Source organism: Polypterus senegalus, chromosome 1 (assembly GCF_016835505.1).
Source record: "Polypterus senegalus isolate Bchr_013 chromosome 1, ASM1683550v1, whole genome shotgun sequence".
Lineage (NCBI taxonomy): Eukaryota > Metazoa > Chordata > Cladistia > Polypteriformes > Polypteridae > Polypterus > Polypterus senegalus.
Genome location: NC_053154.1, coordinates 238,174,752 through 238,200,821, shown reverse-complemented (window position 1 = coordinate 238,200,821; position 26,070 = coordinate 238,174,752). Strand labels below are relative to the sequence as shown.

The 26,070-nt window shown below is 38.1% G+C and overlaps 2 protein-coding genes across 3 annotated transcripts in view; one reads left to right on the top strand and one right to left on the bottom strand.

The window, feature by feature from the left end:
• Positions 1 to 21,309, bottom strand: part of LOC120540048 (leucine-rich repeat-containing protein 27-like) — a 53,508-nt gene extending 32,199 nt beyond the window's left edge. Inside the window, exons 1-5 of the mRNA XM_039770512.1 lie at positions 21,097 to 21,309; positions 20,634 to 20,828; positions 17,027 to 17,157; positions 16,186 to 16,244; positions 949 to 1,101 (exon numbers count right to left, since the gene is read on the bottom strand). Of these exons, the coding sequence (XP_039626446.1) occupies positions 949 to 1,101; positions 16,186 to 16,244; positions 17,027 to 17,157; positions 20,634 to 20,798 (508 nt within the window). The 5' untranslated portion in view covers positions 20,799 to 20,828; positions 21,097 to 21,309. The remainder of the gene's footprint in view (positions 1 to 948; positions 1,102 to 16,185; positions 16,245 to 17,026; positions 17,158 to 20,633; positions 20,829 to 21,096) is intronic.
• Positions 21,310 to 22,462: 1,153 nt separating this feature from the next.
• LOC120540031 (serine/threonine-protein kinase 32C) overlaps positions 22,463 to 26,070 on the top strand; it is a 422,829-nt gene continuing 419,221 nt past the window's right edge. For both annotated transcript variants that reach the window (XM_039770492.1, XM_039770484.1), the window contains exon 1: positions 22,463 to 22,875. In XM_039770492.1, the coding sequence (XP_039626426.1) occupies positions 22,794 to 22,875 (82 nt within the window). In that variant the 5' untranslated portion in view covers positions 22,463 to 22,793. The remainder of the gene's footprint in view (positions 22,876 to 26,070) is intronic.

Sequence of the window (26,070 nt, the reverse complement as noted above, 5' to 3'; positions counted from 1 at the left end):
CTTCGTGTACTTGTGACAAAGTGATGGCCAAGTCAGCAACCATCTTACAGTAGGTATGCATAAAAGTTCTGTGAATGGCTGCAGCTCTGTGATATTAAGTTGACCCCACAAAGCATTATTGGGCACTTGGAAAAAAAAATGTTCACCTAAGCCAGTCATACAGAGAACTTCCTGGAATATATTCATTCGAAAAGGTCACCAATGAACAAACCACATTCACTGCAAAAAAAAGCTTTGTCAAATTTTGTTGATCAACACTAGTTATTGTGACATAGGTTATTAAAAATGTACATTATTTATCATAATTTTAGGTGGCACGGTGGTAGCGCTGCTGCCTCACAGTAAGGAGACCTGGGTTCACTTCCCGGGTCCTCTCTGTGTGGAGTTTGCATGTTCTCCCCGTGTCTGCGTATGTTTCCTCCAAGTGTTCCGGTTTCCTCCCACAGTCCAAAGACATACTAGTCAGGTGCATTGGCGATCCAAAATTTTCCCTAGTGTGTGCTTGTTCTGTGGGGGTGTGTGTGTGCCCTGCAGTGGGCTGGCACCCTGCCTGGAATTTGTTCCTGCCTTCGCCCTGTGCTGACTGGGATTGGCTCCATCAGACCCCTGTGACCCTGTGTTAGGATATGGCAGGTTACTATACTATAACTAATTTAATATCCTATTTCTCTTTTGTCTTGTTGCAGATTATAGAAATCTAGTTTTCATTTCACATAATTTCTTTGTGGATTTTGCACACACTCCCCATTTTCTACAGGTACCCTGGTTTTCCATCCATATCCCAAAGATGTACAGATTAGGACTGGCCTAGAATGAGTGTGAATGTGTATACCAATGAGCCAAGTGTGATTGCTTTAAGACTCCTGCACAATGTTGCTGAGCTTTAAATTGGATTAACAGAAATCAGAAAAAAATGAATAGATGCAATTTATTAAACTCAAAGCATACCTTCCTTTGGCATTATTGTATTCACAGATATTTGTTTCATTTCATTCCTTAAGAATTTAAGAATACACTGCAATCCATCCTTTACAACTTCTTCAGGAGGAAATTCAATTGGACAATTCCTCAGATTCAGTGCTGTAAGTGTGTACAAATTACCTAAAATGAAAAACACAGCCTTAAAATGCATGTCCAGTATATAAAGGCATATAATAGTAAAACAATATATTAGATATGCACCCTGCCTAGTATAAATATAGATCATCCTTGCAATGCCATTAAGGTAATAATTACAATAACAGTAATAATGATAATAATTCACATAATTTATATAGCACTTTTTCTATGCTTAAAGCACTATGGATATAGACATGAGTGACTGGAAAAAGGCAGCTGCTAACTGTCTCTCATCCTTCACCTGCAGCCTAGAGGGTGAAATTTGCTAATGTCACTTCTGTCCTGGCCCAAAAGAAATTGCCTCTTCTGCCCCACTGACTAATGTACTTAAAGAACAACATTTTCAGAAGATAGCGTTCACCTATGCGCAATGAGCATGGAGCTCCTTAACAGACTTACTGATATAGCCTGAAGAGAAACAGAGGCATTAACAGAAATGCTACACATGCAATAATTCACTGTATTCTTATTCACACTTTCTGTTTTCATCCACCATTAAATGGGTACCCTTTACCATCTATCTTGTGTTTTCTTTTAAACTAGTAATATGTTAGACAAACCTGGAATAACCCTTTAAATAACTATCTCAATATCAATTGTATCTTATAAGGTGCATAAATAAACAAAATGAAGACATACATGGAACTTGGTGTTTTAATTGTTTACTGGATGTTAATTGATTTATCATAATTGCACTGTTGTAAGGATTTATTTATCAAAGATCATTTGTGGAAAATGTTTTATTTATATGCACTGCTTGGTTTTGCTTTCAATAAATACACATAAATGCACTTTTAGCAACTTAAACTTACAGTTGGCTCGTCATTGCCCTAGTCATTTCAGTCTATGAACTACAAGATGTTCCAAAAAGGAGAGGGTGCCCATTGGCTGCTGGTACCGTGCATCCAATATGGTGGCAGTGATGGAAGAAAACAAAGAACAACAGCAAGAAGATTTGGTGCAATACAGACCCAAAAGACGGAAGGACAGAAGGACAGTGAACTTTTAATATGTTTATTCATTTTTTTTGAGGGTTAGTGTTCTTTTAATGTTTTGTGCATTTTGGGGGTGGCTTGGGTATTTGATCATTGAAAGTGTGTGTGTGTGTATGTGGTCTACACCACAGGCTTTCAGATTTGGCCCTGGCCCATGATTTGGCTGAGAGCTCATGCTGGTATGTGACACTGTATATCAAGGGAGTAAGGAAACACGGCAAGGTGAAGGTTATTTTTATTTTTATAGTGAAGCTCAGAATTGTGAGTCTAAGTAAAGAGAAAAGGTGTGGCTACAGAACGCTTAGTCGGGGAATGGGCTAATTAGTTATTCATGTGTAGGGAGAAATTAACCCAGCAATCCCTCATTGGTGGCTCTGTCTTTCGTTCAGGGTAGTGCCTACACTTGCAGCATAAAAGTCTTATCCCAGAGAGAAAAGGGAGATCAAAACAATGGTTGGAACAAAAAATAGAGCAGATAGTCGGCATAGCGCATTGTGTGAGAGAAAGAGACAGAGAAAAAATGGACCGGTCTTGTGCATCTCCAGAGGAACTAGAAAGAAGTGTTGTTCCGGGAGATATTGAATACTCTGGGGGTTTGCTTGCATTGGCCTACTCAGGTGGAGCAAAAAAAAAAAGAGGGAGAGAATGCTGTTTTGCAAGCACTCCCTGTGGGTTCCAGCTTAGGGAACTGAGAAAACTGAGTCCACTGGAATCTTGTGCCTGTTTATTGCTTTAAGCTGAGAGCAAAGGTGACGAGAGGGGGGCACTGGAGATATGGATGATTCTAATTTTAATTTGGTGTTTTAACTATTTATTGAACATTGTTTTTTGAAAACTATTTATGGAAGATCTTTTATTTAACTGCACTGCACAATTAGGCATGTTTTTGTTTTTTAAAAAATAAACACTTTTGTACTTTTTGCACCTTAAACTTGTTGTCTCATTACTTGCCCTGACCCATCTTGTTCCATGAACTACAAGATGCTTCAAAAAGGAGAAGGTACACATTGGCTGCAGGCATGGAACATAAAATATACAGATAAAGATGATGCCTGCAGCAAGTCTTTTACCTTTTTGCTAAGCATAGTTACTTCTTCCCTTTTATTTTAATAAGATACATATCCATTTTGGGATATATATTATATATACACACTGCTCAAAAAATGAAAGGAACACTTTTTAATCAGAGTATAGCATCAAGTCAATAAAAATTCTTCTGGGATATTGATCTGGTCAGTTAAGTACCAGAGGGGGTTGTTAATCACCTTCAGCTGCATTGGTGTTAATGAAATTAATAACAACGGGTGCACTAGAGGGGCAACAATGAGCCAATCCCCAAAACAGGAATGGTTTAACAGGTGAAAGCCATGGGCATTTTTCCCTCCTTATCATTTTTGACTGTTTTTTCACTAGTTTTGCATTTGTCTACGGTCAGTGTCACTACTAGTAGCATGAGGCGATACCTGGACCCTACAGAGGTTGCACAGGTAGTCCAACTTCTCCAGGATGGCACATCAATACGTGCCATTGCCAAAAGGTTTACTGTGTCTCCCAGCACTGTCTCAAGGGCAAGGAGGAGAATCCGGGAGACAGGTAGTTAGTCTAGGAGAGCTGGACATGGCCGTAGAAAGTCCTTAACGCATCAGCAGGACAGGTAGCTGCTCCTTTGTGCAAGGAGGAACAGGATGAGCACTGCCAGAGCCCTACAAAATGACCTCCACCAGGCCATTGGTGTGAATGTCTCTGACCAAACAATCAGAAACAGACTTCATGAGGTTGGCCTGAGGGCCCGATGTCCTCTAGTGGGCCGTGTGCTCAATGCCTGGCACCGTGGAGCTCGATTGGCATTTGCCACAGAATACCAGAATTGGCAGGTCCACCCACTGGCACCCTGTGTTTTTCACAGATGAGAGCAGGTTCATCTTGAGCACATGAGAGACATGAAAGGGTCTGTAGAAGCTGTGGAGAACGTTATGCTGCCTGTAACATTGTTCAGCATGACCAGTTTGATGGTGAGTCAGTGATGTTCTGAGAAGGCACATCCCCATTGTCAGACCCTATGTTGGTGCAGTGTGTCCTGGGTTCCTCCTGGTGTATGACAATGCCCGGCCTCATGTGGCGAGAGCATGAATGCAGTTCAAGGAGGATGAAGGAATTGATACCATTGACTGGCCCCCACACTCACCTGACCCATAGAACACCTCTGGGGCATTATGTTTTGGTCCATCCGATGTCACCAGGTTGCACCTCAGACTGTCCAGAGCTCAGTGATGCCCTGGTCCAGATCTGGGAGAAGATCTCCCAGGACACTATCTGTCTTCTCATTAGGATCATGCTCCGATATTGTCAGGAATGCATACAAGCACATGGGGGCCATACAAACTACTGAGTATGATTTTGAGTTGCTGCAATGAAATTTCGGCAAAATGGACTAGCCTGGCGTATAATTTTTTCACTTTGATTTTTGGGATGCCTTTAAATTCAGCCCTCTGTAGGTTGATAATTTTTATTTCCATCAAACGATGTGTCATCCTTTTGTTCCCAACACATTGCTCAGTCCATAACAGTATAGATATCCAGTATGATTATTTTTCCCCATTGAGATCTGATGTGTTTTCAAAGTGTTTTTTTTGAGCAGTGTATATTAGTAAAAAAGTTAGTTCACTCCCTGCTTTGCTGAATGATGGAACTCACCACTGTAGCACTGTCACTATTGATTATATTGCTAAACAACTAATCTGATTATTGATAATCAATCAGTTAACTGGAGTTTTGCTTCTTTTTAAAGTTCTGCAGTAAAAGTTTGCTTAACTGCACAACAGAAAATTAAGCTTGGCATTTCAAGGTCCCCAAAATTCTTTATAGTAAAAGTGTAATTTGTTAAGACCATAAACACCATGTAGTGCACACAAACACACACCCACACATATATAAAATGAATAAAAAATGAAGAATTAAAAGTTACGAAAAGTGTCTATTTTATAACATTAAGAAAGGTTTCAATGAAAAACTATAACATTACTAATTTGCTTTAAATTAACTAAAATACAATGGAAAAATACATAGATTTCCCATTTTAGTGTAACATTGTGTTTATCAACTTTTAAAGCAGTTCATGGTTTTCATTAAGGAAAGGAAGTATAAACATCCTCGGGACTTAAGCATGTTCCATAGAGAGCATGCAATTTGATGGCACAAAGCAGGAATGCATAGGAAACATTTGGCCTGTGAGGCAAGAATTTCCTCTACAATTTTGCTGAGATGCTGCAGCCATACGTGCTCAATCATTTCTAAATATATCTCCATCAAAAGCATGAGTGAAACTTTATTTGGCAGAGAATATACCCTGAATCTGGATTCAAATATACATTGAATAGTTTTAATTTTACAAGCAAGAAAAATGCTAAAACAAAAACTGAATGAGCCACAGCCTAGTCTTAGCCTATATAACCAAGGTACCAGGAAGTTTTCATTTCATATATCTAACCATACAAATGGTGCTGTTGTACCAAGCCAATTTGCCTTTGCATACTGAAGGATGCATTCCCTACTTTTCTAAGATAAGGCCATACTTCTTTCATCTGTGGGAATGGTCTCTGGTGCCATATTTTCCACATGATGCACTGCGGTTTGTTTGGAATTGGTGCTATCAATGTTTTAAACAAAAAATGGCTGTGCATACTGTACTGATTGCTTCTATAGTACAAGTAATAGAACAATAATTTGATAACAAAAATTAATATAGAAGATGGATCTTTTTTGAAATTTTTTAATTTTTTATACTGAATATTCATTACAGCTCTAGAACACTGTAGTTGGGAATTTGGGAACTTCAAAACACCAATTAAGGCATATTTTTGATTGATTGTCTTGGGACAAGATAACCATTTCTTATATCAAGTATGGAAAGCCAAACACCTATATTTTTTTCTGGTTGGGTGAGTGGCCGCCTACAATTACAGAACGCCAAATAAGTTGTCTTATTCATCTGGAGCAGGTAAACAATGCACCACATGCTCCTCTGCCAGACCTAACAGTCTAACTAATACAGATATACTGTGTAGGTAATGCTGTCTCACAGCTAAACTTTCCACCTTCATTACAAAATTAAAGGAAAAGTGCAGAAACAATTAAAAGGCATTTACAATGATATCTAATATTGTAAAATATTCAATAATATGTTTAATATGAATCAAGCAATGGTATAATAATGATTGTATAATGCCATGAGATCTCATCTGAAGTACTGTAATGTCTGCAATTCTCATTACAACCCTATATAAAAAAAAGACATTGCAGCAATAGGAGGTTTGCAGAGAAAATCAACAAACTGCATCCTAGGATTAAAGGGTATGCCATGTGCTATTCTGATAGACTATGCAAATTTAATCACACTGGTCCTGAACAGGTTGCATATGGACCTAATCTAAGTTTTTAACATTCTAAAAGGCATCGATAAGGATGATACAGCAGAGTTCTTTTGATTAAATAGTGAATCCTGTACTTGAAGGCACCAGTGGAAATTAAAGTGTATACAAGAGTGAAGTCTGGAAGTACTTCTTTACACAAACTACATATGGGAATCTGGAATAAATGACCAGGTAATGTACATGAAGTGGAAACTCTAAATATTTTAAACATGTATCTGGACGAGATATTGGGTCACATTATCTATTAGCAAACCAAATGATCTTGGAGGACTGAAGGTGTTTTCTTGTTTGTCTTGTTTTTGAGGTGTTTTAAGCACCATAGCATCCAGTACACTCAAAATACATTTTACAAGTGTGTACCTTTGCGACATCAGAGATCCAATGAGGATGGCTCACAATTTTAATGTTTTGTTGCACCACTATGACTAAAAGCTCATTCCATTATGTGGTGCCCAGTCTCTAGAATACTTTCTTTAGAGATATGCTACAATATGTTGCACTTTCATTTCCTAATTTCATATTCAGCTTCAAGGTATCCCTCATCTCTGAAAACTGGATTTTCCATATCAAAGATTCATGGTCTTAAAATTAAGCCATCGTTTATTTTTTTCTATCCCTCTCCAAATTACTGCACCTGTTGTAAAACACTTGACATGTTCTTTGGTATATTAAGCAGTCATAACATATGGAAAACCACTTTAAACCATCACAAATATAGTTCATTTTAAAATAGTATTTCAAAACATCAATATAATCAAACACGGTGGTGCAGTGGTAGCGCTGCTGCCTCGCAGTTAGGAGACCCAGGTTCGCTTCCCGGGTCCTCCCTGCGTGGAGTTTGCATGTTCTCCCCGTGTCTGCGTGGGTTTCCTCTGGGTGCTCCGGTTTCCTCCCACAGTCCAAAGACATGCAGGTTGGGTGGATTGGCGATTCTAAATTGTGCTTGGTGTGGGGTGTGTATGTGTATTCTGCGGTGGGTTGGCGCCCTGTCCGGGATTGGTTCTTGCCTTGCGCCCTGTGTTGGCTGGGATTGGCTCCAGCAGACCCCGTGACCCTGTGTTTGGATTCAACGGGTTGGAAAATGGATGGATGGAATATAATCAAAATGCATTTATACCATAAACAGTTTAAAAAAATAAAACATTGTCACTAATGCAGAGTCATCTTGCTGTGCTATAATGCAGTGCTCAATAAATGGCGTATGGCGAGTACTTTAGGTATACCATAACTAGGGATTGCTTGACTATATTAGTATTTCAGGAAGACCTTGTAATATGTGGATTGCAAGGACAAAAACCTTGTAGCACTACAGTTATGTGTTACAGCACACTTTTAAGATCACAATGAGACTAGATTATACCAATGGATAAAGGTATTCAATAAATGCATATGGTTGCAAGAATAATTTAAGTTTCCTGGTACAAATGTGTGCTATAGCCTGGGATACCAATATTGATCCAATTGCTCTAACCTAATCGATACTCAGTAAAAATCAATCAGTTTTCAATGTTCACAATTATGTTGTTGGCTGTTCTACTTTGACCATGCTTTATTTTTGAAATTGCAATTATATTCAATACTTTTCAAACTAACTGTGGTTGTAATCACTAAATTAAGTATAGGCTTATAGTACATTATTCTTATTTCAAAAAAACAAACCTAGATGGAACACTTGTCTATTGTATGGTTCATATGATACACACACACACACACACACACACATTCACTTTATAGGTTTCCAATTGATGTGAAATGGGCTTTTTGACATGAGTGAAAAATTTGACAAAGGTATTATTAACAGACTCAAAGAAAAAAGAGGAAGGAAAGTTAGTCATTATCAATTCCACTAAAACAATTTCAGACATTTGTAGGATATACAATTATTACCATTTTCAGCACAAGTAATTTTATCACAGACATCAGAATGAAAACTCCACCTTAAATTTCTTGGTCCACTAATACGCACAGAATTCCTGATATACTCAAGGATTTATTCACTTCTGCTTTACCTATAGTTTATCCTTATTCAACACTCTCTTTCAAGATTTTTTTGTTGTTGTCCCGTTTGTTTTTTGTTGGTCTGATGTAAATGCCTGTACAAAAGTGTAAGTATTAGTTGATTAACCATGCCATTGTGTATAATAAGTAGTGGCTCCATTAATTTATCCTGCTTCGAGCTTTTAATTATGTAAAGGGGTTGGGTCAGATTATTGCTGTTGAGCAGGAAATGGAGCAATAGTTTTTGGCCATGTTTGTTGGACTTAATTGCATAGATTTCAAGTATGACATCTGGTGCCGCCGCGAGTGGCAGCCTTTTCAGCAGTTCTGTGTACGACTTTTATTTTTCTACCCTTTTCTCTATTTTTGTGAATTTCCCCTTGGGATTAATAAAGTATCGATCTACAGTATCTCTATCTAAAGGAAATGCCATTTTTGGAAATATGTTAGGCCAGGTTTAATAAAGTAAATTAAAAAACAAACTATATTTTGTAATTAAGTTCTTTAAATTATATGGAAGAAGTTACAAGTAGTTTAACACGTCAGAATCTTCGGTACTGCTCAAAGTGACACTTAACATGGAGTTGCTGCTATATCTGGGTTAAAGATGTCCTTTCCAAAAAACTATGCCCTTCTTAAACACTGCACCTCTGTGCTCATTCCTCTAAAAAACATAACCCAAAAAATACAATTATGAATAGAATAGTGATACAATCATATACTTTATGTATAAATCATAATCATTTTTATTACATTCATTTAATTTAAGCATCTCCATTTCAGACAAACCAGACAGCATTTAGTTTTCAGGAATTTTAAACTTATAACCTAATTTTGATGTAGCTCAAAGAATGTTAAAAGAAAATATTTTACTGTTTCAATTAATAAATGCTTAATGAAACCCACAGACCCTATAATTCCACTTTCCTATTCCAAAGAAAAATAATTTGTGGTCAAAGTGCAACAGTGCATATGTGCAACTATCACTTGGTCAGATGTATGCAAATCAGGTTATGCTGCACATGCTACAGTACTTTTCTGATTTGGAAACACTCAATTCAATCCCAAAATAGTCTAAATTCACCTACTGCTTATCTGTCCACTCTATGCTGGACAGACATGCCTCCTAGGCATGCCATCTGCTCAGCATGACTCTTCAAAGCTACTTCCTGCTGGGTAGAAACCCAGTTCCATGGTTTGAATAAAGCAAAGCTAAATACAGCAGACCTGTTTCTACAAGATGCATATTATGGGAAGAATCATGAGCTAGTGTACATAGTAATAAAGTTATAAAGATATACATGGCATAGTCCAAAAGGAAAAAAGAGGGCAAAAAACAGACAGAAGCTCAACAAATCATAAAGAGGAAAAAACATAACCAAAAGACACTAGATAAAAAGAAACAAGTAATACATACAATAATTAAAAAATAGAAAAACAAATCATTACCCCAATATCAAAGAGAATAATGTTCAAGCACAACATTATAAAAAAAATAGTATAAATTAAAAAAAAGTAGTATAGCCAGGCATTATCCATTTTGCCAGGCTGGAACCCAAGTCCTGGCTTAGCAAACCACTGCAAGACCACTCTTCGATACCAGACGTAACATGGCAGGGACATCTTTTGAAGGAAAAAGCTGGAAACCCAAGTACTGAACAAAGTACCATAAATCAAAGATGACGGACAGAACTTTGCACCAGTGGTCAACCAAGAGGATGGGCTTATGTGGACCCTCGAAACCAATTGCAAGACTTTCTTTAAACCAATGCACCAGGAACACGGGCAAGACCTTCCTTTAAAACCCTGACTGCTTCCCTCCACCAGCTCACAACCTGACCTGCTTGTAATTTCTGCTATACAGCAGAGACACCACTGCTTAGGGTGTGTCCTCAATAAAGTTGGAGTAATCCCTTCTACTCCAAAAAGGTACCTGGGGCTGGAGTGAAAAAAATGGAATACCATCTGTAACAGGAGTAGTACTAGGGATTATTGGACCATTATTCCAAACCTTGCTAGACTAGTAAGTGCGCCATTTGAGAAAAACCATAAACATCAAAGCTATACTTGCACCATGCTAACAAGGAGGGCTGACTTATCACCAGCCGATACAGAGAGTGTAATTTTCCTAGCTGTGTGAGTAAAACCCTTGAAGAGAAACTGCCCACAACCAGAAGGGGTGACCAATGTAGTGAATGAGTTATTCCCCCTCCCCAGGGGGCGAACTTGATGTGTGATCTGCATGTTGCGTTGCGCGTCGATCATTTAAAAGCCTGTATTGCAGCTGTCCTTTGTGCTGCGTAATCTGCATGTCGCGCGGTGTGTCAATCATTTAAAAGCCTGTGAAGCAGCTGTCCTTTGTGTTGCATGATCTGTATGCCGCGCTGCGCGTCGATCATTTAAAAGCCTATACAGCAGCTGTCCTTTTGTCTCACTTTCTTGTCTTGCAGGACATTAAAGTGTCTCTGAGAAATTGTAAGCAGGGCATGACGTGAAAAAGTCACACTCTCACGTGTCTTGCTTTCTAAGGTTGCAATGTCTAGTCTCTCGTGACGTTAAAGTGTCTCTCCAAGATGATCATGTCTTGACCCAAATTTTTTTTATATAATATATACATATATAGCTCTATCAATCTCTTTCTCTATATTTATATATATCTTCTTACATAATACGCTACCGTGGCTGTTCGTTTGTCTGTCCAGGATTTTAAATCACCTGTAGCTCGCAAACCGTTTCACCTATTGACCTGAAATTTGGTACACATATACTACATGACGTCTACTATCCGCTTTCAGGGTGATGATTTTTATTACTCTTTTTATTTTTATTTTATTGTAGAATCAACTCTCGGCAGCGCACAGCAGGGCGGCTGTGTGCCGCATGCGTACGTGCAACGTTCTCATTCCCTACCACCTTCACAGTCACTTCCCCTACCTCTTCATATCTTTAATCATTCCTGAGGCAGACTGTGGCGCTTAAGTGAAAAATTAATAAAAACGTACTAATTAATTGCAACACAAAAACTAACTTAGTCAGTTTTAACGCAAAAACATGTAGACGAAAGAAGAGAAGCAGCGAGCAGCTAGGGTGGAGAAAAGAAGAGCTGCTCAGTAAGCAGCAAGCACATCAACCTCTGAGCAAACAAACGATAAACGTACAGAGAAAGAGAATGAACACTATGAATGCTCAAGTCAAGTGTATTCACTGCACGTTATCGCGCAGTGTGCCGTTACTGGTATATATATATACTGTGGAATTAACACCAACACAGACATACACTCAGACTCATAAGTCCCAAAAGCACACATGTTTTATTTGCTTTGCCTTTTCACACAGTACACAGTGCCCAGATTACCCACAGCACCATTGCTCTGTCTTTTTCTCTCCTTTCTTTTCTTTAATTCCGCCTCCACTCCTCTTCTCGCAAGCTCTGCCCTCCACCTCCCAACTCCGGCTCCAGGTGCTTTCAGATTGGCTTCCGGCAGCACTCACGATTGTGGTGGAAGTGCTGCATGGGCACCCGGAAGTACTCCAGCTGTCCCCAGATCTTCTTCTGGTAGCACTGTCATCCAGGGCACCGCAAGCGTCCAGGAGCCCCCTGACCGTGACCATGGGGCCCAACAGGGCTGAGCTTCCAAGCTCCAAGCCTGTGGGCCTGACATACTCCAGGGGGGTCGTCCCCTCATGTTCCAGGGGCTTTATTGTGCCCAATATGTTGTTTTCCCCCATTCCTTCCATCACAGTAGCATCCTGGTGGGACATGGTCCCCGGTCGTCTGCCATAATATACAAGTACATATAGAGCTATATATTTAAAAAAACCTCCAAAAACACATTTTTTTAATTTGCCTTTTTCTGACCTACATTTTAGTTGTACTCCTAATAGACTATACATACATAGAATTAACATATTCTTCAGGGATTTGTAATCATTACTATCCACTACTTTTCTCTTCTTTCATTTTCATTTTTTCTGTGGTGGTGTTTTGCACCACCACCACCTGATTAAATGTACAGCTGCTTCTGATGCTCGATTGAAGGTGGGTATTCCAGTTGTCCACGAGACCTAATGTGTCGAATTCTCTGGGACAAAGCCAGGAAACAATGAGGAATGAGTTACAAACATTTATTTTAGGTAGAATGCCCGGTTCGGGTTGGATGGTCTTTTTGCCTTGAAACCCTGCATATTTTGTTATTTTTTTCCCCCAGTTAACTGAATTTTTTTTCTGTCCTCCTGGCCATCTTACCTTATAATTGGACTCATCTTTAGACAGAAGTAATTAAAATGAGAAGATTCTAACCCTGAATGATAAAATAAGAATTATATACTAAGCTACACTACTACATACTACATACAATACTACACTACACCACAATGCTAAAATGTAGTCACAAAATACTGGGAAATGATGATGGCAAAGGTTCAGATTAGTAAAATCAATTAAAATCATTCATTCACACCCTCATGTAAACTTCCAATAAAACAGCCTCGTGACTAAAATCAAAGCCGTAATGATATGGAGGCAGCGGCACGTATATACGTGGATTTAGATAAGGCAGTGAAACATAGCTGTAGACGTGACAAGAAAGACTGGCTCAAGAAGAAATGCAATGAAGCCCAAGAAGTAGCCAACCAGAATGGCAACTGTACCTTGTACCGAATTGCCAAAGAAATATAAGGGTTCTGGAAGGCTTTGTTGGTCCTGATCAAGGAAAAGACGCGACAAGAAAGACTGGCTCAAGAAGAAATGCAATGAAGTCCAAGAAGTACCCAACCAGAATGACACCTGTACCTTGTACTGAATTGCCAAAGAAATATCAGGGTTCTAAAAGGCCTTGTCTGTCCTGATCAAGGACAAGAGTGAGAAGTTGCTCCTCACCAAGGAGTACCAAGATGCTTGGTAGGTTGCAACACTTCCATAAGACACTCAACCAACTGCACCTGCCTGCCACCTACAGCTTTGACCAAGAAGAAACGCAAGAGGAGCTGGATGTGATAAATGGCAACATCACACTGGAAGAGTTTAAACAGCCATCAAGATGCAGAAAACGAACAAAGCAGCTGGTCTGGATGAAATTAAGGTAGAACTCCAGAATTATGGGGGTTAAGTTGTTGAAGCAAAGCTTGTGGATCTGTACAATGCATGCTATCGAGCTAACACTGTTTCTGATGACTGGCAGAAAGGCATCATTGTGAAGTTGCCAAAATAGGGAAGTACAAAAAATTGGCGGGCCATTACCCTGTTCTCTGTGCCATGCAAGATATTTTGTATACTGCTCCTGTGCCGAATACAAACAGCCACTGACCAAAGCCTGCAAGAGAAAAGATTTTCATCCTGAGAAACATTATCGAGCAGTGTGTGAAATATAAGTGGCTATTGTCAATAAACTTTGTCAACTTAGGCTTAGGGTTAGGGTTAGGCGTACATCACGAGTCCCTGTGGAGCATTTTGCAGCTCTATGGTGTCCTGAGGAAGTTTATTGCCACCTTTCAGTTCTTCAACCACAGCTCCAGTTGCTGTGTCAAGATGGACATGGGCTATACAGAATTCTTCGCCATTGAGACCGGTGTCAGACAAGGGTGAATTTCGACTCTTGGTGGTCCTTGATTTTGTCATGAAGAAGACTATAAAAGGGCCAGCAGTGGGCATTACCTGGGGCAAGCAGTGCTGGCCTACCAACTTTGACTTTGCAGACGATGTTGCCTTGCTTGCGGAAGATGGGCACTATATGCAGACACCAAAAACAAGCTTACAGTGAGAGGCAACAAAACTTGACTTGAAAATCAGTACCAAGAAGTCTAAACGCATGCACGTGGTGGCAAAATTTAAGGTGCCGAAGATCAATGTCGATGATCAAGATCTAGAAGTAGTCAAAAAGTTCATGTATTTAGGTAACATCATCCGCCAAGATAGAGATGCAGAAACAGACGTCAAATGCCACCTTGGAACAGCCGCGGCAACTTTTCAACAAATGTGTAATATTTGGTCAGCTGCAGCAATGCTGCTTAACATCAAGCTTCGCCTATATGCATCTATCATTCTTCCAATGCCGACTTATGCTGTTGAAACATGGAAACCTTCAGCTAGTATCAAGCGGAAGGTGAACGTGTTTCACCAACATTGCCTGCGGTGAATACACATTCGATACTTCAACAACATTACCATGAGGTCCTACGATGAAGCAAGATGCCAAACCACAGTATGATTATCGCACACCATTACCTACATCAAGCTGGACACAAAGAAGGTGTTTCGATGGGTTCCACCTTCAGGCCGACGCAGTAAGGGACGACCGCAATGGACCTGGCATCAAACCTTTATAAACAAGGTCAAAAACCTCTTACTCTATCGTACTCGATGGACAGCCCTTGTCACCCAATACACGGTTTAGTGTGGGTGGGGAAAAAGAAGATTCATATTCTCACTAAATATACTGTATGTTTAAGTCATACTTCAAACAAAATAGTGCAGTCCTGCTACACACAACAAAGTTAATGTTTCCATAATTAGACAGCAAAAAACAGAAAAAGTATGGTCATCACAATAAGCACAGACTATTAGTGTTCTTATTTCATTGTTCTAATCCACTTGTCACATAATGAGCACTGCTAAGCAACATAATTAAATTGGCTGTGTCTGATGCAGTCAGGCAATAAATGAAGGAGTTTGTGTCCAATACTTAATATTTTCAAACATAATGAATTCCATTATGTAATTTGTAATGCCCTTTATATTATAAAGAGATAGTAGTAATAAAGTAAGGTATGTGTATGTCTAAGAGGAAGTCATAATTATTTGATACTTCATTAAATAATAAAGAAAAAAAAAGATACACCCTTAAGAGAAAGAAAAAGAGGATGCTTGAAGTATGAGTAAAAAGACAATTAGAATTGTCAAAAACCGACACCATAACCATGCCACAAAAAAAAAGCATTCTTAGTGACAATTGTCTTACTAATATGAATGACATCACCATGGACACAACAAATAATGTGAAACAAACCAAAAATTAAACTTCCAGAAACCAAAACAGAAAAAAATATTTCAAAACATGCTAAAATGACAGTAATCATATGTGCATTTTGATAACTGCCTGCATAAATATTAAAATGATTGCACTGAAACCAATCTCACGTAATGAGCAAGAATTTTACTAGTTTTGAAAATATGAGAAAGTATAAGGAACTATAGATTTGACTCTATAAAAGTGGGCAGAATATGTGTCAACAACCAGCTAAAATACTGAACAAAATGGTCTCCATCACACGACAGGTCATGAACAAAAAATCTGATATTGCCAGGAAACAGCAATCAAAAGAGACGTGTATGTTTGGAGGGCAGTGGGGCAGGACAACTACATTATGCAGACTGTAAAATTAATGCTGTGGGTTAGTACAGCTTAATTATACATATATAATTTAAAAGCAAATTATAGATAACTATACCCAAATTATACCACTTTCATGTGATGCTTCAGCTACAGTCTAGCTATATACTGAATACAACTAAGAATTCAATGTACAGTATATGAAAAACTCCATAAATTAATTTCAGAACCAATTTTTATCCGTTAGATGGTCTTTAGGAGCCAGAATCAATTTCATAATATTTTTTAAATATATAACTTATTTTTGTCATTTACCTAGTTCCATTGGTAGTTTCTGAATAGGGTTCCCTTCCAACAATAATGTTTTCAGACAGCTGGAAATTGGAAACAAATGAGAAATTCTTTGAGCAGTATTGCACATTAATACATATCTACCATAAATTCAGTTACTAATGACCAAACCCTTCTGAAGTGTTTACTAAAGATGTAAAAACATAAGTGTACTATAAACATAATTTGTATGTGCATAAAGGATTTTTTTGACTATTTATTTGATCATTAGTCCAGTACTAAAAATATGATCCATCCATGAATGGCTCAACATGTCTATCTGCTTAGTATATTTTTTAAAGTTATAATAATATTATTGTTTTTAATATGAATTCTAAAACTGAGCTTTTACCTAAAAATAGAAATGACCACTGATATAACTGAGGAATGGCCAGGATCAAAATTGTGATTATTGTTGATACTCTAATTGTATTTATTTTTACTTAAATTAGTCTGTATTCTTTATTTTTGGAAGGTGGTGGAGAAGTAATAGAAAAAAATGTATTATTTCAGCAACGTCACTTGAAAAACCATGTATTGTGGTTCAGTTATGTTATAAACTACATGTCATTTGTATCCTGCTTCTTTAAGGAAAATGAATAAAACATTGATTAATTTATTTGTCAGGTTTGGTTAATCAGAATCTGTCCTGAAAAATCTGAATCCTGTCCTCAGAATTTATTCTATGAGAAAATGTTTAAGTTAGGAAACCTCATTATGTATTGTTAAGGCTGAACAGTAATGCAATTACAGGAAAATTATGTGGCACTGGTGACATGATAAAAAAAAAGATAACATCTAAAATATTTTAAGCCAAATAACATACCAATGCTGTCCTATGGATGCTGGAAGAGAAGTGAGGTTATTATTCCTTAGGTCCAGCCATAAAAGATTAGGCATTTTAGAAAAGAAGTCATCTGGTACACTCAAGAGTTCATTTCCTTCAAGGTATAGATTCTATGGAAGAAAATGACATATTATTTATTGTTCAGTTCCTTAAAAGAAGGATTATGAATATTTTCACCTGTGTTCACAAAGTAAAATATTAAAATGAAATTCTCTAAATGGTAACAAATGTATAAAATTCAAAAAATATAAGATTAAGATAATGTAATAAAAAAAGGTAATAACAAGATTAATATTATGGTAGTGTCCTTTATTCAGGTGTGACTTCAGAAAAAGACACCATCCTAAGTAGCCATTTAATCAGGGTGCTGTTCATGCCCTATAAACAACCTTGAAGAGCTCATTTACATACTGTAATATAGCTTTCATTAAGCATTGCTTGATAATGGAGCTGGATGGTGACAACCTGTTGCATGTTGGTCAGATATGCAAGTAAGCATTCCACGGTCTACTGGACTCTGTACAAGTAACAATAAACTAAATGTCTCATATTAATATGATTTCCTAAAAAGGCATGAGTTCAAAATATCCAAACACAAAATATGATGGATATAACAACATTGGAGACAAATTAAGTAAGCTACTTTACTTTGGGTTAGTAGACATGGAGACATGCAGTAATTCATATACAGTATCCAAGCAGTTTTTGAACCTGTTTAAGGGGGGACCATTTTCACTGCTGCACCGCAAAACAGGAATGCTGCAGAGTACATGCGTTAGTGGAGGTATTGAGCACTGAAAATGGAGAGAGAACATTCCTAAACGGGAGCTGTAGCAGACAATTAAGTTGAACATGATAACACAGAAGAACTTTTTAACGAAAAAGGGTGCCGTGTCTGTTGTCTGAAGATACTTTGGTTTTAAAAGTTCAGATACGTACCATTATGTTCCAATGTGTGAATACTGTTTCTATAGTACTGGACTACTGGATAATACTGCAAGCCAAGTTGTACTTTTTTATTTTTTTTCAATACTGTGTAATGTACCTGGTTACTGTTTAATAGTGTGACGATGCCGGTTCCCTACAGGCTCCCTCTTCCCACATGGGAATCTGTTGAACCAACACCGTTGATAGTTGTGACCGAGATGAGCTGAGAAATCTCATTGAAGTCAGGGGGTGGTGGAAAGTGCTCAAATGTTTTTGTTAAAAACAGTCAAAAGTAAAACTGAAAGTGTCCATTGTGCAGTGTTCAGAAAAATACAGTACCCAAATAAATAGCAAATCCATAAAACCAGTGAAATGTGGGGATAAAATCCATAATAAATAAATCCGTTAAAATAGAGGTTAAAATGCAGTCTCTCCGATCGCAGCACACCACCTTCTGTCTCCAAGTGCTCACCCTTTATGGGCATTGTTGGCGGAGCCTTTGCAGCAGAAACTGCTTTCTGCCAACTCCTGTGTTGGCTGCTGCCACACTGCGCAGTCAGACCGTCCGAGATTGGCACACCTCAAGTCTTCCTTCGCGCTCACTCAGACACTCCTCAGATCCATTGGGTGGTCTTACATTTCGTTCGCCCCACTCTACACGCTTAGTTAGTGGGATGAACCCGCCCCTAGATCGCCTAAGCCTGAGCTCGCTCACGGAGCCCCAGCTTGTGCTGCCTTCACCTTCCTGGTGTCTGGATCATCTCCCATGACTGCCTTAGTGCCTTTTCCCTTCTTTAAACTCCTTGTGTTCTATCTTTTTTGCTTTCCCCTATCCTGCCGGCTCATAAATATACATCTCCGTCGGCGCAGTGCCTTATTCACTTTCCGCAGTAAGCCGATGAATCAATAGAGAACGATCGGGTGCGACTCACCCCAATCACCTCATCAACTCCCAGCAGTCGTGCAATCGCGCCCACGGAGACGGACATGGCGAACTGGATTTAAAAACAGACCTTTTTTTTTTTAAGCCGCAGACCCACTTTGCCACAAATAGCATTAGAAATGCAAGTTGCAGTTTTATTATTTATGTATGTAGCTAAGCTTGAAGCAAGGTCCATATTAATACAATTTGCCTTAATGACGGTTCAGCTGGTAAAGATGTCATCACCAAGTTGCACTTGTTTTATTTTATTTTATTTTGGTGAATACTGTGTAAGGTACCTGCGCTTGAAGTTTTGAAGTAATAGTATTATTACTGGAACTTGCTCTATTATTTTTTATTGTTAATATTTATTTGTTTAAATATTATGCAGTTTAATGATGGAAAAGTTGTTAAAAAATGTCACTTTTAACATGTCAGTGGACAGAGATTGTTAACATTAACAGAAAGTGTAGTTGGTTTACAAAAAATATTTACTATTTATTCCTTTTCTAAGACATGTTCAGTGCAATACAACTTTTGACAAGCACCTCTGGATATTTTACTAAGTCTAAATGCCTCTTTGGATGGTTGACAATATGTTGTGAAAATTATAGTTTAACTTTTTGCAAAATGTGTTCAATAAAAAGAGGTTCTATATTTTGACTGCATCTGTCATGCAGTGTGATTCCTTCTCTTCATTAGTGCCATCCCCTTGAAAACTATCACTTTATGAGGCTATGCAAACCTGAATCAATACCTGTGTACACATTAAAATGTTTTTTTTTTTGTACAATGTACAATGCTCATTATAGTGGAATAGGTTATTCTTAGCCAGTCTACTGAAGTAATTGCAGTGGAAAATGTGGTTAACATCCATTCATGTATGGGTAAAAAAATACAGTCGAATACCGTGAAACCGGTATAATTTAGAAAAATACCGTGATATAGAATTTTGGTCATACCGCCCACCCCTAGAAGCCACCTACCAAATTTCGTGAAGATGGGGTCAGCCTTCTACCTACATGGAAAGTTGGAGAATTAGTGATGAGTGAGTGAGTGCTTTGCCTTTTATTAGTATAGATACACATTAGTTTCTTTTTTTTTAATATTGATGATGACCTTCTTAAGTGCTGTTACTAATTAGTTTATCTCACTGGTGCAAAATTGCCAGTGTAAGCATTCATGAGAAATAATTTCTAAAGAGAGTTACCTTAAGTACTGGATCAGTAAACTGATGTCTGCCGATCTACTCATTGCAGTTACACATTGACAATGAGTGCCACTGGGGTCAATTTATGAGTAACAGAGCCAGCTTACAGTTGAACCCTAGGGTTCCCAAATCACTTATACGTTCCCTCAATAACAGTGCATTGGCCTTCTGATCTTTAATAACCCTCTGCTACCAGTGCATGCTGCCAACCTCTCTCCCTTTGAGTGGCAAATGAAGGCATTCTTTAAGGAGTATTTTACCTTGCCAAAGCCTCATAATTTCTCCTTGTCAACTAATAACTATGCAATGTGTATCTTATGGCACTTCACAACTAACACTAATGTAAGGTTTAAGAAATGAATAAAGCGTTCAATTCAAGCAAAATCCAGTTCTATTTGATATTTTGTAGTATAAATATGCATTCACCTTGCAGTATTAGACTAGATTGCTACAACACCTACCTCACGGCCCATTTCGGTCAACACATACTGTACTTAGTATTCTTGCTAACCGTGTTAACGACTTACTTCGATTCTCGAAGCTTGATATATATCATCAGTAAGCATCTGAAGTCTTTTTTTGCTTAAATCCAATGACGACGAAGAAGTCTTCTGAATGGCGTTTTTAATGATGCCAGCTGCATGTAGCTCGTTATCCTTACAGCTATCACTTTGTTCAGACATTATATTCATTTAGAGGGACGGTGTTAACAAACTTGAAATCTGTAAAACAAAATAAAAAATGCTAAAAAACGAGACACTCACTGACAAAAAACAAAACTTTAGACGGTCACCCAAGATAAGTACATCATAAATAAAAACAAACAAATATCGGATCCACCCAAACTGTCAACAATCAAACAGATCATTAATGGTGCAAGCTTCCGCTAAGTCAACAAAAAAGGCGTGTTGAAATTGTTTAATTATGCAACTGAGAACAGGCTTCACTTTACAGAAGTACAACTCATTTGCTACAGCATTGCACACCTACCGTATGTTATAGTTGTCTCCTCTTACACAAACGCTGTATAACTGCCCGTCAGCATGCGTCCACAATTGGATAATACATTTACAGTCGTCCGCAGTGTATGCTTTAACAAAGATTTTGTTTCATTAAAAAGTTTAACTTTAAATACCCTCGACATTAACGATGGGAAAAATCTCGTGTTACAGGCAGCGCTGTGTGGACCGCCGTTTCCTTGGTAACGGCCCTCGTGGAGAAAACATGTTAACTACGGTGTCTGTCATAGACCATAAAGCGAACGTCAAACTGGGTTAGTTGTGTGCTTCTGCGGAATGCCAATACAATGCAAAAAGGTGGCCGATTGTTTTCACCTTATGTTTTAGCTTGCGTGTCAAAACCATGATCAGATAGCAGCTGATGAGATGCATGTCCAAACGTATTAAGAATACTAAATTCGGCAGCGAAATCTGCAGTACAATGAAGTAAGATCGAGTATAGTTTACTTTATATTGCGCCCTGCACAGAGCACAAAACAGCAGTCACGAAATAAATGACAATGTACTGTATATGAATACATGATAAACTGCAAGCAAATAATCTCTGAAGAGCCAACTTGAGCCGATATTACAGTAGGAAAAAGTATAACTACAAAAGGTGAAATTCAGGATAAACTAAACACACTGACAGAGAAAAGGTGGGGTTCTAGTCGGGATCTGAATGTAAACACTGATGGAGCTTTAAGGAGCAGCGCTTTTACCAGTGATGCACCATGTTTATGTTCATAAGTCAACTTTGTTCATTATTCTAATTTTGCACTTCCTCGCACTAGTAAACTTTTCTAGACTGATAAATGAATATTAAAACATACAGTACTTGTACAGTAATCTACTCCACAAATCAGGTATCCTTCGGATCTTGCATTCAGTGATTTGCATGCTTTCTTCACCGTAGGCAATACTTGTAAAGTTACACTGCCACAAATAAAAGACTTAAACAAACACACACACATGTGTGAGTTTGTGACCCGTTTTTAAATAGCGCCGTTTCGCTCTAGCTGTTAAGGTCTGACATTATGATTGTCCGCGGGTCTCTCTCTCTCTCTCTATAGTAACACAATTGTGTGTTGTGCCTCAAGGCGATCTTTAAACGTTGCACTCTTCGAAATGTTCACCGGCTTATGAAGAGAAAGTCGCGGTGACCAGCCGTTAAGGGTAAACCACAAAGCGTTAATGTGTTTTCCCAGGCTCTGGCGCCACCTACCCCTAATTAAAGCCACACCGGACTCTGTTAGGTAATTCAGTACTCGCGCAGAAATAGCAAAGCGTCAATTGATGCATACGCGCCACCACGGAAGCTTCAGATCAAAAGGGTTGCCGTTTTTTTTTTTGTTTTTTTTTTTGCTGCTGGAATAGCCCGCTGCACGCTGAAAGAGAAAACGAAATCTCAGTTTAAAGCTCCAACAGTCTCGTGCACAACATTCGGTTGTCTGAGTAGGAGGCACCACGCTGATGAAAAAGGGGGTCTCGAGATAAAGGTTCTCCATTCACACACGTATTTTTCCTGGAAAGCAAAAGCTATATTTTTTAAAGCGTGCAGCTACACAGAATAGTGGACATGGAGAAAGGACTTTGAAAATGAGTGGAAGACGGTAACGACGATTTTAACGGTGTGTGGTTTAGCTAGTTCTTTACGAAGTGAGGAATGCTATCTGATCTCCCGCATCAATGTTTCACTGGGGCAAGTGGAAAAAAAGGATGGGAGCGAATAGTTCTTCCAAAAGGCCAGTCTTTGATGAAAAGGAGGATGGTAAGTGCGAGTGGCTTTTAAAAAGATGCATTTCGGCTTCTTATCTAGTCATCCGCTGTTCGCATTTTTTTTCTTGCGTGGCGGTTTATGTCAGTTTAAGTGAAGTTCAGTGATACTTTGAATGCGCTTACATTTATTGAAAAGACGAATACTTTAATGTACACATACTTCATGTATGCGATGCATTAATTTAAGGTTTGCTCCTTTGTTCAGTTGTTATGTATGAATTACTTTGTCCCTCACATCTGATTAGTACTCGAAGTGAGTCTTTTCAAAATACACTTTGATGTTCACTTGGGGCTTTTCTGTAGATTCAAGATTTCAATCAATTATATCGATCACTTAGCATTACATTTTTAGTATTTTCGTGTAATTTGATGATACATCCGAGGGACAACGATCTGCAGGCAAAACTAAATTGGCTAGACGTGAGTGAGTGTGGGTGTGTCACGTGCGTGAGTGTGCCAGGCTATGGGCTGGTGCCCCGTCCCAGGTTGGGTTGGTTACCAATGTATCGAGTCCACCCTATGCTGATCTGAATAGAGGGGATACAAGGTAGATATAAACTGTACGGCATAAGGCGCTCATCTTTCTATCTGTACAAACGTGTGTTTGTTTTGTTACCTTGGACCCACATGCCAGTGTGTAGATGAGACGGCAACATCCATTCAAATTTCAGTAATGTGTTGTAGGTTTCTAAGTATACATTAAAAATGGTAAATCTAGTAACACAGCGTAGGAGACACTATAAATGCACATAACAAATTGTTCTGCTTCTTTTGCAATACTTTCCACTATTGCTACTTTATGCTTTACTCTATTACAGGGCAGTGGGATTATTAAATTGGCACCTCGTGGGTTTTAGTGGGAACGAACTGTGATGGATAGGATTTTAGGCTATACGCCTAATGTGGCCTCCTGCAATCCAAGAAAGTAATGCGTTTTTAAAATATGTTAAAAATATAATTGGGCTTCACTACTATTCGTTTATTTATTATATATTAGCTTTATTGTAGTTCACTGAATTCCCATTCAGAGATCAGAAGGTCAGTTTCATAACACAATTTAAGTCTTGTTTAAAATGAGCTCCTATAAATTGATGAAAAACTGTTTTTGTCTGCATCGGTGATCTATACATTATTTCATTTCTCACACCAGTAAAGCAGCACCACACATCAGAAGGTTCGGTTGATTAATGCTTTACTTGACAATGTAAATGGCCCAAATGAAATGTCACAACTAGAAAAGGTTGAACATTTTAATTGGGTGTTCTTTAAATATGCATCAGTGTGATCGGCCAAAAACTGCGTGCAAATTTTGTGAGTTGTAGATGGAACATTTTTACAGTACACCAAGTTCAGTTTTTCTTATACTTTGATCCAAGTGATCACAGTTTTTCAAAAGTTCAGTTGTTTGTTTATCTTAAAGTTTTTGTAGTGCAGATGAGGAAAGTACTGAATTATAATAAAAAACAATAAAATGGAGTTTACTGTAACTACAGGTAGTTAGACTCACTTAAAGGGTTGGGGGTCGGGTTTGGTTGCTTTAAGGGATCTACTACTTGTCTGTCTTGAGTCTTTCTCACCATAACGGGGTACACATGTATAGTTCTCCCCACATTTGTACCATTTAAGCACATCAGATTCATTGGAGTCATACCAGTTTTACAATGTTATGTGCAGAGCACCTCTTCAAAGGTATGTTTTTGTGTTAATGTCTAGAGTTTGGCATCACTCTGAAAGTCACAATCCTGCTATAAGGTTTTTCTTATGTGCAATGTTTACTGTGCTGATCTGAACATAGAATTTAAAGTAATGAGAATGCAGAAAATATCCCTTCTTGCTTCATTGGTGACCCTGTCATGTCCTAAAGAGAATGAGGAAGAAAAATGCAACACCAACATATTGAGTTGGGTTCCGCCAGCTACAAGTAACCCCTAGTGATTATTTATTCATGCAGTTGTGTATTTCTCAGGAAAACATATTACAGTCCATTTGCTCTGGATGTGTACACTTAACCCTCCAACATGAGGCCCAGGCGTCTACTCCTGCTATTCACATATGCCTAAAATCTACAAACTATGACAGTGTTTTTATTTTCCCATTATGTTTGTGGAAGTATAACTGCTTCCTGTATTCGTCATCTTTTCATTTCGTTAATCATACCGTTGGGTTTTGGACCTGTCTTTTGGCCTATTTTGATCTATTTTACTCTGAATTTAGTTTTATTTAATACCACAAGCTGTCATTTTACATTTTCAGTGTTTGGAAAAGTTGCAACAAGTTACCACAAAGTACACATATAATTTCAATTAGAAATGTAGTGTATCAGAAGAATATGATTGTGTTAAAATTAAGCTTTTGTTATTTGTTCAAATACTAAATTTATAATTTCGCAGCTAATTAAGCTATTTTTAAGCAAAATGGTATAAGGCTTCTAAAACTGGTACTCATAACTAAAAGGTATTTAATTAAAATATGAGATGTTTAGCAAAATTACAGTCCCTGAAAGGGGACTAAAATGGTTCTGGTAACAAAAAGTGGAATGTCCAGAGATGAGTGCAACATGAGGTTTTAATAAAATAAACATCTAAAATAGTTGTAACGGAGAAAAAAAATGGCTCAACTCACTAGCAAATGAAATATACATATTTTAACGATGCAAGTTCTTCCCTAAACTTGTGAAAGTTCGATATTAATAAATTTAAATGAGACAAAATTTTATAAAAGCAAATAAAAAAATAAAGTACTATTGTATAGTATAGGCATTTAGGTATTTATGATATGGGTTTTAATGCCAAATACACAGTGGTGTAGTATTGCTATGTCACAGCTAAAGAAGAATGCAGTTCTGACCAAATCTCTTTCAGTGTGCAGTTTGCCTGTTTTCTCATATCAGTGTGGTTCTATTCCAAGTACTTCAGTTTTCCTCAAACATTCCAAAGAAGCGTAGTTTAGGTTAGTTAGTGTCTCTCTAAATGTGAACTGGTATCCCTTCTGCATATCATTATGTTGTAATGGACTCTAACCCCCTTGACCCCAAAATTGGCTTGTGCCAGTTAATTGGAAAAGTAGTTGGGTAAATTCCCTGTGGTGACTCTAAATTGACCTAGTGTGAGAGAGTGTGGGTGTGCATGAGCATAACCTGCAGTTTACCGATGATTCATCCAAGGTTGGATCCTTCCTATCATCCAGT